At 32.8% G+C, this 19896-nt stretch overlaps 1 protein-coding gene across 10 annotated transcripts in view; it reads right to left on the bottom strand.

Annotated features, from left to right (window-relative positions):
• The window catches only part of Ndae1 (Na[+]-driven anion exchanger 1), a 135927-nt gene that overhangs the window by 56422 nt on the left and 59609 nt on the right, over positions 1-19896 (bottom strand). For 9 of the 10 annotated variants that reach the window (XM_075297667.1, XM_075297665.1, XM_075297673.1 and 6 more), the window contains one exon: positions 1749-1855. In XM_075297667.1, coding sequence (XP_075153782.1) covers positions 1749-1855 — 107 coding nt within the window. Of the gene's footprint in view, positions 1-1748; positions 1856-13774; positions 14014-19896 lie in introns of those variants that run through there. The other variant, XM_075297672.1, reaches the window with a different exon arrangement.

Genomic DNA, 19896 nt, shown 5'->3' with positions numbered 1-19896 from the left:
GATTATATTTTGCAGGTTTTGTTGATATTACAGGAGATTACCTTGTGCTAACTTTGAGTAAGATCGGTTAATAAATGAGGCCACAATGGTCAACAATAAGGTTATAAGGGGCAAATTTTGAAAATTGGGCGCTACATATAAATGGCAGCTATATCCAAATCTGCACCGATTTGGATGATATTTTGCACATAGAGTCAGTGGATTACATTGTGACAAATTTGACGCCGATCGGTTAGTAAATTCTTTAATTATTAAAATATAATAAAATATGCATATATATGCTTTAGATTTTGTAAATTAATTTGAGAAACAAAGTATTTGTCCATTTTCAAGAAGATGTTTTTAGTCTGGATTATAAACAACAACAAGAAACATGTTTAGTTATAGGGTAAAAACCTCAAGGGTATGTATGTGTGACTGTGTATATGGGAGCTATATCTAAATTCAATAGCGTTCGTCCTTGTGCCAATAAAGAGCCACATACCAAATTTAATCAAAATCGGTTAATAATTGCGACCGGAATCCTGCGAACAACAAATACATGAACGGACAGACACCAAGGGCTAGATCAACTCAGGAGGTGATTCTGAGTCGATCGGTATATATGTATTTTAATTTCCATTAAGTTAGCATATAAAAATATTTTAGTTCATTCGTACTAAGAAGTATTCAACCTTTCAATTAAGCCAACTGCCTAAACATTTGAGAATAACAATTCGAAAATTACCAAGAAGTATTTATTTTTGTCATTACAAATAAGTCATTATAACTCACCGCAATGTAATGCAACGTGTAATGACAGCTTTACTCCTGGTAATGCCAATTCTAATGAGATGTGGTTGCGTAGTTTTTGCTGGGTATATATATTATTTATCGTCAAATTAGCATTTCTACAGTCGTGAATGTGCGTAAATTCTTCACAAAATTTTTCGTGCATTTGTAACAATTCTCTGTCGCGAGTGTGAGCGTCAAGAACAATTTTCATGCGTGAGTTTTGGAAAATAAATTCCTTCGTGAGTGTGCGTGAGCGCCTTGAAATTTTTTCGTGCGTGAGTGTGCGTGAGCAAAAAATTTCTTTCGTGAGTGTGCGTGAGCGTGATTTTTTAAAATAAATCCATTCGTGAGTGTGCGTGAGTGTGAGCGGCTCGAATATTTTTCGTGCGTGAGCAAAAATTTTCTTTCGTGAGTGTGCGTGAGCGTGAATGCCTCGAATTTTTTTCGTGCGTGAGTGTGCGTGAGTAGAATTTTTCTATCGTGAGTGTGCGTGAGCGTGATTTTTAAAATAAATTCATTCGTGAGTGTTCGTGAGCGTGAGCGGTTCGAAAATTTTTCGTGCGTGAGTGTGCGTGATTAAGATTTTTCCGTCGTGAGTGTGCGTGAGCGTGAGTAAAATATTACTCACGTGCACACCTCTACTTAACATGGAATCGGGCAGCACTCAGTGATAAGAGAGAAGTTCACCAATGTGGTATCACAATGGACTGAATAGTCTAAGTGAGCTTGATACATCGGGCTGCCACCTAACCTGCCTGCTTGGCATTTTGCTACATTGAAAAAATTAATTTCGTAACCATAAATAGAACCAGTTACTTAATTAAATGCAAATTAATAGCATCCAAGATGTTTACAACATAAATAGAATTTTTAATCATTCATAACACGATTATTTCATTCTTAAAAGTACTTTTTGAACAGAGATCTTGTAAATATAATTTAATTTTGTATAAAAAGCATTCATTTGAACTTACCTTCAAAATCATTTTCTGTAAACTGTTGACTAAAATCTTGATCACCACCTATACGAGGATCTTTAGGGGCCTCATCATCGCCACTGGAGGTATGCATGGTCCAGGGCCTAAAATGAAATGGGAAACAAAAATGCATTGGATTAGTGAAATGTTTTTAATAAACTATAAACAAATAAATGGTTATAATTACAAATGCCAGAATATTGTAGCTTTTATTATCATATCAATTCACTGATATCAGTTCATTGTATTTGAAGTGTAAATTGTTTATACTCATATACAATCTTGCCATTATTTTTATTATTGCAACCCGTGGTGCATTATTATACTATATCGCTGCACGTTAAACAAATATAGCTAATTTATTTCGATTTAGAATTACTATAGTATTGAAATGTAAAACAAATAGTTTAATTATAAAAGTATGGACATAATCAAATTTCTGTTATATTCAGTGGGATTTATGGGTCAGTAATTGAGATAGGATTCTACTGAGTTGCTATATTTTTCCTTCGTGAAATGATTCAAAAAATCGATAACATTGTCCTTATCAAATTTTCCTTTTTCGTTTAAAGTGAATTGTCTTGTATTTTATCATGGAAGGCCAAGTGAAATTTTTGTTTACATGCCAATAAGGAAAAAAGTGAGGAAATCTTAAGTTATCAAAAATTTCTTATGTATCATAATTTGCGCTACGACTGCCCGCCATGGTAAAAAACAACCATTGTTCAGTGTTGCCATATTAGCGTCTTTAAAACTAACAGCTGTTTGAGGTAATCAAAATCGATAGAAGGGGTTTTAATACAATTTTGGTTTAAGAACTAACGGTATCTATGCATTTTTAAGAAATGATCGTTCATTTTCACAATTTTTTCTTCCTTTTTGATTTTTATAATTATAATAAAAACCCGCAAATCTATTGCGTTACAATAAATTGCATATAATTACTACACCCACATCAATTTAACAAAACCGGTTAAGCTTCGAACTGGATAAATCGTGAAAAGTAAACAGCAATTATAATTAACCTGTGCAATTAGTTTGTATTGTTTATTTTTTGTCCCATCTATCCATCTACACATCTGTCCACCCACCCGTCCAATAACCTCAAACCACATTCAGATGAGTCTACCTGTTTGCTATGACGTAGTAAATTAAAATACAAAGAGTGTGTCGAAAGCAAGTCATCAACATTTGCATATTTATCTGTGAAATTTAAATTATTTACAATTTCAACAGTACTAAATACATCAGCATTGCAATCATCAGAGCATGTATTATGGAAGATTACTGAATTCGCATATGGGATGGATGCAAAGAGCTATAGGATACAAAATAAGATGAATAAATATGTATGCTGTTTGCATATTGCATAATATAATTATGATTGATCAGTTTGACGTTCAAATTTGATTTAATTCCGGTAAGAAAGTTCTAGTACAAATGTATGCCAATATGGAGATATTACGGTCGATAATATAGTTTTAACGTAAATACTTTAGTAAGGCTTGTTATATATTTCTTAAGGATTCAATTTCAATGAAATGTCGATAATACAGTTCCATATGTTTCCTATAGTATGCACCTTTTGCGAACATCCTGCATGCCAATAAATTACTTTTGCCTTGTAGATATTGCTTATGGGAGCAACATTTAAACAATCGATAACAACGCCTCACGGAATTTTCGTTAGCAAATGTAGCAATGAATTTCTTATGGGTAGAGGAAATTGCGTAGTGGTGCATGCCGGCATCATAGTAGATACAAATAAACATTTTAATAGAATTGCAATAAAGATAATACAACGAAGAAGTTGCGAAAGTAGTAGCTAAGACCTTCATACCCTAGGTTTCGTTTATGTGTTTGGTTCGACACATCAAAATAAGAATAAATTAGGAGCTTGGAATAAGTGAAAAATTTGTTTAATGCTAATGCAATCAGCTCCGTAAATGCAACATTTGGTATGCCAATTTCTTATCTGCCGTTTTAAACCTGCTTTTGTTTCCAGGTTTAAAACGACTGACCGTTATAAAGACGATGCTAGGGTAACACTGTGAACAAGAGTCGGTAAGCCCTGTACGTACCTCTAGCCAAAATGTAAAAGCCGATAAGAACGCCTCCTGAAATTTTCATTAAGCCCCTCTTGCCAAAATACCAGAAAAACATTTTTACCATGTGTTTCTTATTGAAGAAAATGTAAACAATCGATAACATCGCCCTAACGAAAATTTCACTAGGATAATTCTTATTGGTAGCCGAAATTCCGTGAGCAACAATAGCTGTTTTTTTAATTGTTGGTAATTGAGGCTCCTTAAGAGTAAATAAATAATTGCAAAATTTTACCGCTCTTATATCTTGAAAACCGATATTCATTTTTTTGTTGTTATTGTAAAAAGGCGGTCGGTATGGCCTTATGGTGTACTGTGAAAATGGGTGAGAACTAATATCACAGTGCAACACAAAAAAATCCAACCAAAAAATTACTTATACCAGCCGAAAGTACTCAATGAGAGAAGAAGTAATGTCTGGATTTTGCTAGATTGGTTGCCGTTCGTCTTTTATGAGCCTCTAAAGTTTTGTCGCCAAATTCGATTTTGACCACTTTTTGCAATTTTCGTATGACCCTAGCTGCAAAAATGATGTGATTTAATTTTTGAGGTATTCAGTAAAGTTGTAGTTGTTGACTTTTTTTGTTGGCAAAATGGTGAATACATTAACTCGGAAAATGTTCATTTTCATGCATGTCGGTAAAATGATCACTTTTATCACCAATTTTTTTTCGGTTTTTCGACTACAGACCCCAAACTGTTGAAAATTTTACCAAACAGTTGAAGGAAGAAATGTAGCCTATAAAATGGAGATATTACGGTCGATAATATAGTTTTAACGTGAATACTTTAGTAAGGCTTGTTATATATTTCTTAAGGATTCAATTTCAATGAAATGTCGATAATACAGTTCCATATGTTTCCTATGGTATGCACCTTTTGCGAACATCCTGCATGCCAATAAATTACTTTTGCCTTGTAGATATTGCTTATGGGAGCAACATTTAAACAATCGATAACAACGCCTCACGGAATTTTCGTTAGCAAATGTAGCAATGAATTTCTTATGGGTAGAGGAAATTGCGTAGTGGTGCATGCCGGCATCATAGTAGATACAAATAAACATTTTAATAGAATTGCAATAAAGATAATACAACGAAGAAGTTGCGGAAGTAGTAGCTAAGACCTTCATACCCTAGGTTTCGTTTATGTGTTTGGTTCGACACATCAAAATAAGAATAAATTAGGAGCTTGGAATAAGTGAAAAATTTGTTTAATGCTAATGCAATCAGCTCCGTAAATGCAACATTTGGTATGCCAATTTCTTATCTGCCGTTTTAAACCTGCCTTTATTTCCAGGTTTAAAACGACTGACCGTTATAAAGACGATGCTAGGGTAACACTGTGAACAAGAGTCGGTAAGCCCTGTACGTACCTCTAGCCAAAATGTAAAAGCCGATAAGAACGCCTCCTGAAATTTTCATTAAGCCCCTCTTGCCAAAATACCAGAAAAACATTTTTACCATGTGTTTCTTATTGAAGAAAATGTAAACAATCGATAACATCGCCCTAACGAAAATTTCACTAGGATAATTCTTATTGGTAGCAGAAATTCCGTAAGCAACAATAGCTGTTTTTTTAATTGTTGGTAATTGAGGCTCGTTAAGAGTAAATAAATAATTGCAAAATTTTACCGCTCTTATATCTTGAAAAACGATATTAATTTTTTTGTTGTTATTGTAAAAAGGCGGTCGGTATGGCCTTATGGTGTACTGTGAAAATGGGTGAGAACTAATATCACAGTGCAACACAAAAAAATCCAACCAAAAAATTACTTATACCAGCCGAAAGTACTCGATGAGAGAAGGTTAGGTTAAAGTGGCAGTCCGATTAAATTTCAGGCTCACTTAGACTATTCAGTCCATTGTGATTCGATGGGAGAAGATTTTGCTAGAGTGGTTGCCGTTCGCTTTTATGAGCTTCTAAAGCTTTGTTCGTATGACCTTAGCTCGAAAAATGCTGTGATTTAATTTTTGAGGTATTCAGTAAAGTTCTAGTTCTTGATTTTTTTGTTGGCAAAATGGTGAATACATTAACTCGGAAAAATTTCATCTTCATGCTCAAAACTGCAAAAATGTCGATAAAATTATCACTTTTATCACCAATTTTTTTTCGGTTTTTCGACTACAGACCCCAAACTGTTGAAAATTTTACCAAACAGTTGAAGGAAGAAGTGTAGCCTATAAAATTATGAACAACTTTGCAGTACATGCCAAATTCATATGAACACTCTTTTATTTTTTATTTTTCGTGTTTTATCTACGAAATAACAAAACAAATGCGTATTTGTGAAATCGTTGTTGTTAAAAATGAAAATCACATTTGTATGGCAAAATCCGTATCAAGGAGTCTACATTTCTTTCCTCGACAGTTTGATAAAATTTTCAACAGTTCAGGATCTGTAGTCGAAATACCGAAAAAAATCGGTGCTGAAAGTGGAAATTGTATCGACATTTTTGCAGTTTTGACCATGAAGATGAAAATTTTCCGAGTTAATATATTCACCATTTTTATTGGCCGAGCTACAACTTTTTTTAATACCTCAAAAATGAATTCACAGCAATTTTTGAGCTATGGCCATACGAAAATTGCAAAAAAGTGCTCAAAATCGAATTTGGAGCCAAAACTTTTGAGGTTCATAAAAGACAAACGGCAACAAATCTAGCAAAATCAAGAAATTACTTTTCTCCTCTCATCGATGACTTTCGGCTGGGATAAGTGATTTTTTTTGGAGACAAAATATTGAATTTTGCGTCACAGTGTATTCAAATCACAATAAAATTGATCTGAGATGTAGAACTCTAATGACTACACACAAAAAAATTTTTTTCTGATTCAATCACGTAATTAATTGATCCAATTAATTTTTTAATTGAAATGTCTGCAATCACAGAAATGATAGTATCAATTAAAAAATTAATTGACAGTCTATTAAAAAATTGATCCAATTAAATATTTAATTGATATTATTAATTTGTGTGATTGATTTTTATTTCAATTAAAAAATTTGTTGAATCAATTAAATTTTTAATTGAATATTTTTTAAAACTCAATTATGATTTTAATTGGAAAAATTTTCGTGAAAATTTTTTCTGTGTAGGTTTCCTCGTACAATTAGTTTCTAACCGGAAGAGTATAGTTTTTGTATACGATTAGCAGTTTTATCGACACTATAAATAAAACAATACATTGAGTAATCGGCCCTAAGTTTATAACGTTATGTACCTGTATCCGTTTAGAATTTAAGGACGAGTTCAACCATACTGAAGAATATTTTAGACTTTCATGGAGAAATCTTTGTGCTCACCACAATATTTTTCAGTGTAGACCTATATAAAGCATAGACCCATTTGATATCTATTGATTTCTTAACTCTACATAAAATATTCTGATAATGTCTTTAAAACTTGTTTACATATAGTCTACGTATAGGTTACAGATCCGATATATGAGATACATTTACTAAGCTATTAATCTAAACCTTAAGCCATCTTATCCATGTATTTTAGTAAATATATTCATTCAATGGATATGAAAATTTACATTACATTGTATCAATAAGTAACGTCTCAATCTCAATGCAAGGGGAAATATCCTTAAGGAATATTGAATATTATTATTTTCACTCAATTCGGACATATTTCATATGATCTGCTTTTCCCTGTTTGCTTCAACACACAAGACAATTGACGACAAAGAAATATTTTTCCGTTGAAGCGCGCTATTGAAGTGTAGTGTTTCATGGTCTCCGTAGTGATTTATTTGTCACTTACTGCAGCAAATGACGTAGACTAAGAATGAAAGAACTTGATATTCTCATTTGAAAAGAAGGAAAATAAAATTCAATTCAAATTGATTATGATGGAATGCAGTGTGATGCAAAAACTGCATCTGAAGGTGGGTATAAGAAATTGATTTATATTGGGAGTTCATGTTTGCCACATACATATAGTTTGTTCAAAGAAGTAATCCTTCTCGTTATGATCATGAATTTCTGTTCATTTTGCTATGTTCACTTGAACACCAGCACTAGCCAAGTGGATACAATCTCATTAATTTTTATGAGATTTATTAATGGCCAATAGTATAAGATGTAATTTCTTGAATGGAACTTAAATGAGAATTATTCTATTTCAGTAATTTTCTCATTATGAATGAAGACCAAGAGTTAATGTGGTAATCTTTAAGTCGATTAACTGTTTTATCTGCAGAAGAAATAAATTATACGATGAGATAAGGAGGTACACAGATAATCAATATTGAATAATTACATCACAAAGTTCACTATTGCTAAAAAAGGAAAATGTTTGAAAGTAAAGTCACTCATCTTTGATGTTGAGTCCTTGGGTTAATGCTGAGACTTTTTAAAACAGCGAAGAATAGGATTTCGAAGTAACGCACGAGGTTTGTGATTACAGAAATTCGCTTATAAAACAAGCTCTTTATCCTTATATAAAGAAGAAGGAGACCTTTTTGTACCAACCGTTAAGTTGATGGAGAAGAAGTGTTGTATGAAAATACTGTAAGGGGTGAGAAGAGTTGTTGCGATGGCAGTGAAACTCAGCATAATCTGGGTAGGTTAGGTTAGGTTAGGTTATGTGGCAGCCCGATGTATCAGGCTCACTTAGACTATTCAGTCCATTGTGATACCACATTGGTGAACTTCTCTCTTATCACTGAGTGCTGCCCGATTCCATGTTAAGCTCAATGATAAGGGACCTCCTTTTTATAGCCGAGTCCGAACGGCGTTCCACATTGCAGTGAAACCACTTAGAGAAGCTTTGAAACCCTCAGAAATGTCACCAGCATTACTGAGGTGGGATAATCCACCGCTGAAAAACTTTTTGGTGTTCGGTCGAAGCAGGAATCGATCCCACGACCTTGTGTATGCAAGGCGGGCATGCTAACCATTGCACCACGGTGGCTCCGATAATCTGGGTAAGTATTATTACCATGTGCTCGCAAACCTCTTTGTTTGCTGACATGTTGTTCACGCTTACAATTTAGCTCCAGGTAAGGTCGTTCACGCTTATAATTTAGCTCCAGAGAAGTAATGTCCTCATAGGACAAGCCCTTGCAAAAGTAAACAAGATTGCAATTTCATACAACCAGAGAATTTCATAAAACCAGAGTACGAACATGTTCCATATTCCCCGACCAAAACTAACATTTTCCTCAATGAGGTGATCGAAGACCTTCTCTGCGTGTAGTAATTGGTTATGCATTTTAAACTAAGTTACTTGGAAATGAGGGTTTTTGCTGGAGGGAACCAAAACAGCCGAAATATTCAAAATTAAAAAAAAAAAATATTTTTCTTTCGTTGAAAAGTTGACTTTTGACGTCGCGAACAGAGAATGAAGCCGACCAACTTTTGACGGCGGCGGCTAACACTAAATTTTTGCCTCCGGTGGCGACGGCTTGACGGCTAAGCCGATAAAAAATTGTCAGTTCGGCGGCGCAAAATTATCTATTATAAAATCAATTTGAAGTTTTCCGAATTGTAATGAGATTAGTTGTACAACCAATCTGACAATCAAATTTACATTTCATTCAAATTTTTTGAGCTAAATTTTTCTCTGGTCGCGAATTTCGTTTTTTTTTGTGAATTTTAACATAAAATGAGCTACATCAAATTCCCTTTGGGCATCGACTGTTTGTTCGACTTGGTCAATATTGGTCACTAGTCAATTTTGACCAACACAAAAAGTCAACTTGATTAGATTTTCAAAAAATTCAATAGTTGATTCTAAAGACATCAAATAGACGACTTCGACTTTTTTTGACAAAAAGTTGATAATCGAAACAAATATTTTCCCTCTCGTATCCCTAACCTGAACATCGAGTCCTAGTATATAGTGCCATAAAAATTGTTGCACAGATGGATAAAGGAAGATGGAGAGAACGGATGTAAGATACAATCTTATATAATTACAAGAAAATTATTTAATCAAAAGATGAAATAATTAGGTTTTTAATTGAATTAATTAAACATATGATTGACTAAAGTGCCAAAGAAATAAATTACAGTGATACTTTTGGGAAGTGTATATCCATGTTTGGTTAAATTTTGTCCACATTTGTGAGGTGTTCAGTAAATTTTAATGTGTTTACACGGACGAAAAAGACTGTTTTTCATATGTTTGGGTGTAAAAACTATATGTCTGGAACTCACATTTTTTAACACAATATTTTTAAGTGCAAGCATATAATGTTCATAAACTAGCATAACATGTTTGGGACATATATGTTAATATGTTAGAACATATTATGTTTGGGACATAAACTGTTTGTAAATATAATATGCTTAGATGCAAACATATATTATTTTGGAAATAGTCTATAAACATATATGTGTTTAGAAAGAGAGACCTAGGTAACATGCTGCAAGTAAAATAATGCAAGTAACCAATTGGCGGCTTAAAAATATATCCACACAAAGAGAATTTCATTAAAACTTCATACTACCAGTGTATGCCCTAAGGTGAAACATAATATGTTTGAACAAAACAAACAATATTTTGTTTGGACCAATCCTGAAAATATATATGCTTGAAGCAAAATGTGTTGGGGGTATATGTTACAGAAGTGATTTTTTGAGGGTGTATATAGTCCTGTTTTTAGAGAGTCCAAGTTTGAGGTTTCACACTGTGAAATTCACAGTACCCTTCACCATAGGATGGGGGTATATTAACTTTTCATTTCGTTTGTAACACATCGAAATATTGCTCTAAGACCCCATAAAGTATATCTATATTCTGGGTCGTGGTGAAATTCTGAGTCGATTTAAGCATGTCCGTCCCTTCGTCCGTCTGTTGAAATCACGCTAACTTCCGAACGAAACAAGCTTTCGACTTGAAACTTGGCACAAGTAGTTGTTATTGATGTAGGTCGGATGGTATTGCAAATGGGTCATATCGGACCACTTTCACGTATAGCCCCCATATAAACCGGAGCCTCTTGGAGGAGCAAAATTCATCCGATCCGGTTGAAATTTGGTACATGGTGTTAGTATATGGTCTCTAACAATTTCATCCGATTCGGCTGAAATTTGGTACATGGTGTAAGTATATAGTATCTAACAACTATGTAAAAATTGGTCCACATCGGTCCGTAATTATATATAGCCCCCATATAAACCGATCTCCGGATTTGGCTTCCGGAGCCTCTAAGAGAAGACAATTTCATCCCATCCTGCTGAAATTTGGTACATGGTGTTAGTATATGGTCTCTAACAACCATGCAAAAATTGGTCTACATCAGTCCATAATTATATATAGCCCCCATATAAACCGATCCTCAGATTTGACCCCCGGAGCCTCGTGGATGAGAAAAATTTATCCGATTCGGTTAAAATTTGGTACGTGGTGTTAATATAGGATATCTAACAACCATGCAGGAATTGGTCCATATCGGTCCATAATTATATGTAGCTCCCATATAAACCAATCCCCAGATTTGATCTCCGGAGCCCCTTCGAAGAGCAAAATTCACCCGATCCGGTTGAAATATGGTACGTGGTGTTAGTATATGGTCTCTAACACCCATGCAAAAATTGGTCCATATCGGTCAATAATTCTATGTAGCCCCCATTTAAACCGATCCCCAGATTTGACCTCCGGAGCTCTTGGAGGAGCAAAATTCATCCGATCCGGTTGAAATTTGGTACGTTGTGAAATTTGGTACAGTGCGATAGTATATGGCCGCTAACAACCATGCCAAACTTGGTCCATATCGGTCTATAATTATATATATAACCGTTCCCCAAAAAAATCTACCAACATTTTATTTCTATAGAAAATTTTGTTAAAATTTTATTACCATACAAAATTTTGTCAAGATATTATTTCTATAGAAAATTTTGTCAAAATTTTATTTCTATAGAAAATTTTGTCAAAATTTTATTTCTATAGAAAATTTTGTCAACATTTTATTACTATACAAAATTTTGTCAAAATTTTATTTCTATAGAAAATTTTGTGAAAATTTTATTTCTATAGAAAATTTTGTCAAAATTTTATTGCTATCGAAAATTTTGTCAAAATTAAATACAACAACAAAATTTTATTTCTATAAAAAATTTTGTAAAAATTTTATTACTATACAAAATTTTGTCAAGATTTTATTTCTATAGAAAATTTTGTCAAAATTTTATTTCTATAGAAAATTTTGTCAAAATTTTATTTTCATAGAAAATTTTGTCAAAATTGTATTTCTATAAAAAATTTGGTCAACATTTTATTACTATACAAAATTTTGTCAAGATTTTATTTCTATAGAAAATTTTGTCAAAATTTTATTTCTATAGAAAATTTTGTCAAACTGAATTATATACGTATTTAATCGGCCTATATACGTATTTAATCGGCCTTGTAATATATACCCCGTATGGACTAACTTACAATTGAGAAGACGGTGTTAAGAAGTTTTAAAATACCTTGCCATCGGCAAGTGTTACCGCAACACAAGTAATTCGATTGTGGATGACACTCTTTAGTACAAGTTTCTATGCAATCCATGGTGGAGGATACATAAGATTCGGCCTGGCCGAACTTACGGCCGTATGTACTTGTTTAAACTTGTTTAAACTTGTTTCTACATGCGCTATCAAAGTCCCTTTAAAAATGTGTTAGCGACAACTTAAATTTCCAAATTCACAACCGATTTGAAGTAGTAATTATGCTAAGTTTCAAGTACAGAACATCTTTGAAATGAAGCATTGAAAAAGTTGCCATATTCTTTAACGCTTTTTTGTTTTATAGTAAAGATGTAAAACGACAACAAATTTAAAGACAATTACATTAATTTTGAAGAAGTTTTTAGAATTATTAAAGCCAAGTTGTCCTTAGTCAGACAAAATTTTCTTTCATGTTAAGACACCCATTTTTAAATTAAATCACTTAATTATAAGGATAAAAGGTCTTCATTGAAATGTTTATCGACTTTTGTACAAAGAAATAAACTTTATAACAGAGAATCGCGTCTTCTATGCTAAGCAAAATTCGCATTCGTATTTTAAGGACATGAAATCTTTGGTCTCACGACAATAATTTTTTCAGTGTGGACAGCGAGCATACAACAAAATGTTCCATATTCCCCGTTTAAAAACTAACATTATGCTCTTAAACTTGTTTGAGGTGAACATATTCCTTCTCTGCATGTATAAAATATATTTTTTATGTTTTCAATGTCAAGGCTTTCTTTCCACAAGCGTTAATAAAAATTAAATTATAAAAAATATATCACAATGTCAAGGCTTTCCTTCCACAAGCGTTAATAAAAATTAAATTATAAATAAATATATAACAATTAACACTTTTATTTCTTAAAACGAAGACACAATAATCGTTACATTTTAAAATGACTAACAAACAAAATAAATTAATTTCATTATAAAATCATTCAATTGTCCATAACGGACTCACTATAAGAGTTAGCGATATGGGGTTATTCGTCTGCTAATTGCGGCGATAATATCAAGTGAGGTTGTAAAACACCCAGAATTTATTTATAAAAGTGATAACGACAATTGAGCTATAGAAGAATTAATTAATAGCCGAACAAAGAATTTATAACATTTTGGATTTTCTGTGAAATATCGAACTGATATGTGAATATTATTATTTACGATATTGTCGATAATTGGTTAAAGAAATGTGAAGGGGTTGGCATTGATTGTGATGGGGTCCTCCTTGGCCGATGTCACAGGAACGATAAGATTTGTGAAGTAATTTTCAAAACATGAGTTGAGGTATTGTAAATCTTTTTTTTTGTGACCAAAATTTAAGCTTTTTTTTTTTAAGGAAAATGTCGAATTAATTTCATATTAATTTTTAGTAATCTCGAAATTGATTATTTTCTTAATTTATAGTTCACAATCACTTGAATTTAAAACAGGCCTTGTTTTCCTTTTGCACTTACAATTCTATATATTCATTCATATGATCAAGAACGATCAAAACGATTCAGATGGATGTGTGATAACTCTTTTGTTATCGATAATTCGATACACGTAAAATATCTCACGTTTCTTTTATACGATACCGTCGTATATTCTTGTTTTCTAGGATTTTTCAATTGCGACTTTACTTGAGCCCGTGCGAAGGCGAACTAATTTCACGGTGTCATAAACTGTATGCCTCTATACTTTCTACGGCAGGGTTAAAAGTCTACTCGGCGTGAAACAAACCTCGCGTCAGCTAACCAGCCAGTCAGCAGCTGCAGAACCAGTAGTAAATACGAAGATTGGTTCTCGATGGAGACGGTTCGTCCATCGTTCGTCGTGTTGACAATCCAAAATCGCTGTTGTTCCGTAGGAAATGTTAATATTTTTACAGCTACTATAACAGCAACAATAACAACAGCTGAGTGACTACAACGTCCAAATATTGGCTGATAAATATGATTACAAAAACAAAACAAAAAACAAGAAAAATAATAACAACAGCTAAATTTTAGCGATATATACTAGAGTAATCGTTATGTTGTTGTTGTTGTTGTTATTATTGTTACTGTATGTAGTCTTGGTGGTCTAGATCGTCATACTCATTCATCGTCGTCGTCTCTCTCTCTCTCTTAAGCGTTAGAAGCAAACATGGATGATTTGCCGCCACGACTTGCACTCCTTCGATCACAACTTTATCTGATATTGCCGCCGCCGCTGTTAATGCTTTTGTTTGTTATATTACAGCTGACACGAGAATCACTGTTTCAAAATCAGCCAAATGAAAACAACTATGCTCTTTATTAATGTTGATATAATTATTAATGAGTATTCTATTTTACACAGTGGGTGCATAGTTGTAGAAATTGAAAAAAAATATATATATAAAAATTAAATAAAACTTTTGATTTAGAGATAATTTGCATAAAAGTGGGCGCGTGACAGTGTGACTGTTGCACCTTATATAGCTCGATCGAAGCGGTTTTTTGTTTTGGCCGATGTTCGGCAAAAAAGCAATAATCGGCCGAAGCCGATTATTTTCCTCAAATTTGTACTTAAAGAAATTTGGTGTGTTTTAGTTCAATGTTAGAATAGTTTTTCTGCAAATACATAAATACAACAATAATAGATAATTCACTCTAGTATTTTGATATTATAATGACAAAAAATGATTTTTTATATTTTTTTTACGTTTTATTTGTACTGGGTGTTTCGACTAAAGCCTAGTACTAAGATCACGTTTTCGCGCGAAAAACTGTTATACTTCATAGAAAAAAAGTTAGCGCGGAATAAATGCGAAATCTTTGTTTTGATCATTTTAAAGAACATATTTATACAACCCTGGATTTTTCGCACGAAAAAATAGCCAGGTATATTATTTCGCATAAATAAGTTAACATATCTGGTTTTGAGACCCTATTTACGGAGATATATGAAGATATTCGTGTTTCGCATAAACGAACTTAGTACTAAGCATAAGACAAAGTCAACATTTGGACAAATCAATATCAAAAAAAATCTTCAAAAAGCTTCGGCTTCGGTTAATAGGCCTCTTGATAAAAGTATAATCGTTGTGATTTATATATTTTTGCACTTTTAACATAGAGTTTTGTTGTGAACATAGTACCAACCTTCAAATATTAATTTTGAAAACTTTGTAAATCGAAATAATACACTCAAAAAAGTTGTACACACCAGGAAGGACGAAGCTCAAGAGAGGCGCATTTGTGGTAAACATTTTATGAAATTATGAATTATATTGTGGGAAATACGAATTTAGTAATAGTTTTTGCTTTTTTAGTTCATTTAATTAAAGTACACAAACAATTCTTAAAGTGAAGGAAACTTCATTATTTTGGGAAAATTTGAACTAAAGCATAATTACCACGGAACTCTAAAGTTAATTTGGCCCTGGTTAGTTCACTGTTTTTTGAGTGTATCTACCTGACAAGTGAAATACTTATTTTTAAAATATTTCCCACAGTGAATGCTATTATTCAATATATTAATATTCAATACTGGAATTCATAAAATTTAAATAACATCTCTAGAAATTAATTTAAACTAATGAAATGCAAACATGTTTATTCGTTAGCCTGATATATAAATTATAAAGAGAAATTCGCAATGGAGTAAATGATAAAAAATTAAATAAAATTGATATCGTTAGATTAGTCTAAAGGGTGATACGGTCAAAATTTGGTCAAGGGAAAACGCGTGTAAATCGGTGAAATCGTTTATTTAAAAAATCAAATTAAATTTCTTTTTCAAGTTTAATTAGCATAAAATTCAGGAAAAATATTCAGTTAGGCTTTCGCTTTTCCAAATCCGAATTGCCGGGCCTCACGCTTGACACCTGCCATCAGATTTTGCACAGCCACTTTGTCCACCTTCTTCGCCGCAGAAAGCCAGTTTGCCTTGAACTGCTGCTCGTCCTTAGCAGTTTTTTTGGTCTTCTTTAGGTTCCGCTTGACAATAGCCCAGTATTTCTAAATTGGGCGGAGCTCTGGCGTGTTGGGAGGGTTCTTGTCCTTGGGAACCACCTGCACGTTGTTGACTGCGTACCACTCCATGGCCTTTTTACCGTAATGGCAAGATGCCAAATCCGGCCAAAACAGTACGGAACAACCGTGTTTCTTCAGGAAAGGCAGCCGACGTTTATTCAAACACTCTTTCACGTAAATTTCTTGATTGACAGTCCCGGAAGCTATGAAAATGCTGCTTTTCAAGCCACAGGTACAGATGGCTTGCCAAACCAGATATTTCTTTGCGAACTTTGACAGTTTTATCTGCTTGAAAATATCTGCTACCTTTCCCCTTCCTTTTGCTGTATAAAACTCCTGTCCCGGAAGCTGCTTGTAGTCGGCATTGACGTAGGTTTCGTAGTCCATTACCACGCAGTCAAACTTCGTCAGCATCGTCGGGGATCGCGCTTTGGCCGTCGTATTTTGTTTATCATCGCGATTTGGAGTCACTACCTTCTTGTAAGTCGATAGTCCGGCTCGTTTTATGGCTCGATGCACGGTTGTATACGATACACCCAGCTTATTTGCGGCATCTCGGAGAGAGAGGTTAGGGTTTCGCTTGAAACTACCGGCAACTCTCTTTGTCGTCTCAGCGGCTTCCGGTTTTCGATTTCCCCCCGATCCAGACTTCCTGACTGTCGAAAAACGTTCCCCAAACACTTTAATTAAATTTGTAACGGTTGATTTGGCAACTTTTAGCGATTTTGCCAGCTTTGCGTGCGAGTAGCTCGGATTTTCGCGATGCGCGAGCAAAATTTTGATACGCTGCTCTTCTTGCTTGGACGGCATTTTGAAAACTGAAGAGTGAATTCCAAAATCAAAATAGGAGCAACATTCTACACACAAACACACCTTCAAAATGAGGGGTGTTCAGGTTTTTTAAATGCAAAATTGAAAGAAATACGTCAAGGTTATATTGACCAAATTTTGACCGTATCACCCTTTATGCACAGAAAAAAAAGTAAACTATTTTATAGTAAGAATAAACTACGCCGTCCGAAAATGTAATGCCCTGTTGTAATTTTTAACTACACTCAGAGAAGGAATATGATCACCTCAAACATGTTTCAAGAGCAAAATGTTGTTTTTGGATGGTGACCATGTAGCATTTTTATCGCAACTATATTATTTTCTCAGAAATTATGCATCTGTTTTCGGAAAACATGCGATAAACATGTTACGTGTTTGATGTGATCATTTTCCTTCTCTGTGTTTACAATTCGCATAAGAAAAAATGAACTAAAAGTAAGGAAAAAAATCATTGGCCCCAAATCATGACAATTTTAACCATGCTGTAGTTCAATTGCGTATTGAACTTATTTATACGGTCATTGAACTTTATACCCACATTTAGTTCATAAAATGTTTGAGACATACTTAAAAAAAGGAAAATTTCATTGGCCTGTGGTAAATTTCGAAAAAAATAATAAAATTTAACTACAAACAAATATATTTTTTGCACTAAAAAAAAAAATAAGTTAAATATAGCGTTGGTTTAAAGACGGATTTTTCTTTCGGTGTATAGGAGGTATAACGAAAAATTGGCCCATATAAACGGTATTTAACTCATCTGTCTAAAATAGTTGCAGATTATCAATCACCAACATAAATTAGGTTAAAGTGGCAGCCCGATTAAGTTTCAGGCTCACTAAGACATTTAGTCCATTGTGAAAAAAAATGATAAATTAAAAATTAATCGAACAAATTAAAAACTGTACTGATAAAATTAATTTTTGGGATTCACTTTTTTTATTAAAACATTTTTTGAATAGATTCATTTTTTATTATTTTTCTTTTTAAATTCGGTTAAATTTTTAGTTGAAAAAATGTTGGCGATATCTTATTCTGTCCATAAATTATTTTTTAATATAAAACTCTTTTATGGAACAAAACCTACGTAAAGTGATTGTTTTATATACTAAGATAAAAGAATTCAGTTAAATATAATAATTTTTAAAAACAAGAATGATGTTCTTCACATTAAGGCTTAAGACTCTTGGCTTTAAAGGAAAGTATGCATTTTAAAGAATGCGGTCGTTAATAAATAGCGTCCCATATCTTAACTTTACTAATAATACATAGAGTACAATTTGGTTAGTTTCCCCCCACTGTGCTATATTGTTTTTCTCACTTGATGAGCACTTTAGTGATCGTGTGGCATATTGTAATATGCCTTATCGATCGATGAATTAATACGATTTACTGAGTGGAAGTTTTATTCATATGTAAGTAGACCTTATATATCAATCGCTCTCTCCAACCTTCACTAAGGTATTCTATGATCTTATCAATGGATACAAAAATCAGGAAAATATTCATTTGATATCTGGGATGACATACAAGCGATTTGTTTTTCTTCCATCAGGTTTTATCAAAATCCATATTTGTTCTGCTTGTCTTCGCCTCCATTGATTATCAATGGCAGAGAGTGAGAAGTTGATTGCAACAACAATGTAGTAATGTAAATTCAATTCTCGGCTCTCCGAAATGAGAAGTTCTCAAATCGTTATCTTTAACAACTGAATTGCTTATCGAGAAGTAATCTAAATGACTCGTGGCATTATAGCCTGGGAGTCAATGTCGTTGTTTTTGAGGTGATGAAAAAATCAATCTTGGTCGTTTGGGAAGGTGTTGCCATTATGTTATCTTGGACAAGAGTGAGCGTTGGTTATGGGCAATGTCACAACGATTAAATGTTAATTATAGTCAATTACGGTTACATTTATGGACCCACAAGTTTGGGACAACATTATGTGCGTTTCGGTGTTTGTAAAAAGCGATATAAAATTGTTTTCGGTGATTTTATTTATCAGTAACGCTCTGATTATGACCAAATTTATTGTTACCGTATGAGTGAACTTTACGTCAACTGCACTAGCATTTGGCCTGGCTGATGGGTTAATCGATAGTGTAGCCTTTCAGTCTGTGTGTAGGAGTTTATTCACTTATTTCAATATTATTGTGTTTGGGTTGATATTAACAATCATTAAGAAGACAAGTTTTGTTTTTTAATAAATGATATTGATTTTTGTTAGACGAAACAGAAGAGTGATTTGTAGAAACTATTAATTCGTTTCGGCATACTCAAAAAATGTGAAACCTCCGCGAAAGTAAATATTGATTAACTTTAGACAGTTTTAACTAAAAGTAAATATTTTTCGGCAAATCCAAGAAAATTTATTGGTCATATTTTAAATTTTCTTCTTGTTTAAAGAAATTTCATATTTTGAAGGAAAATATTGAAGTTGCAATTTCACAGAAAAAATATATTTTGTCTTCAATCACGTAATTAATTTTTAATTGAAATTTCTTCATTTTTCGCAGAAATGATAGTATCAATCACCAACGTCATTTTGTAAATTCATTGATCCAATTAATTCTTGATATATATATATATATATATATATATATATATATATATATATATATATATATATATATATATATATATATATATATATATATATATATATATATATATATATATATATATATATATATATATATATATATATATATATATATATATATATATATATATATATATATATATATATATATATATATATATATAT

This window comes from Haematobia irritans, chromosome 2, assembly GCF_050003625.1.
Source record: "Haematobia irritans isolate KBUSLIRL chromosome 2, ASM5000362v1, whole genome shotgun sequence".
Taxonomy (NCBI): Eukaryota; Metazoa; Arthropoda; class Insecta; order Diptera; family Muscidae; genus Haematobia; species Haematobia irritans.
The sequence above is the reverse complement of the archived record's forward strand: the minus strand, read 5'-3'. Positions and strand labels throughout refer to the sequence as shown.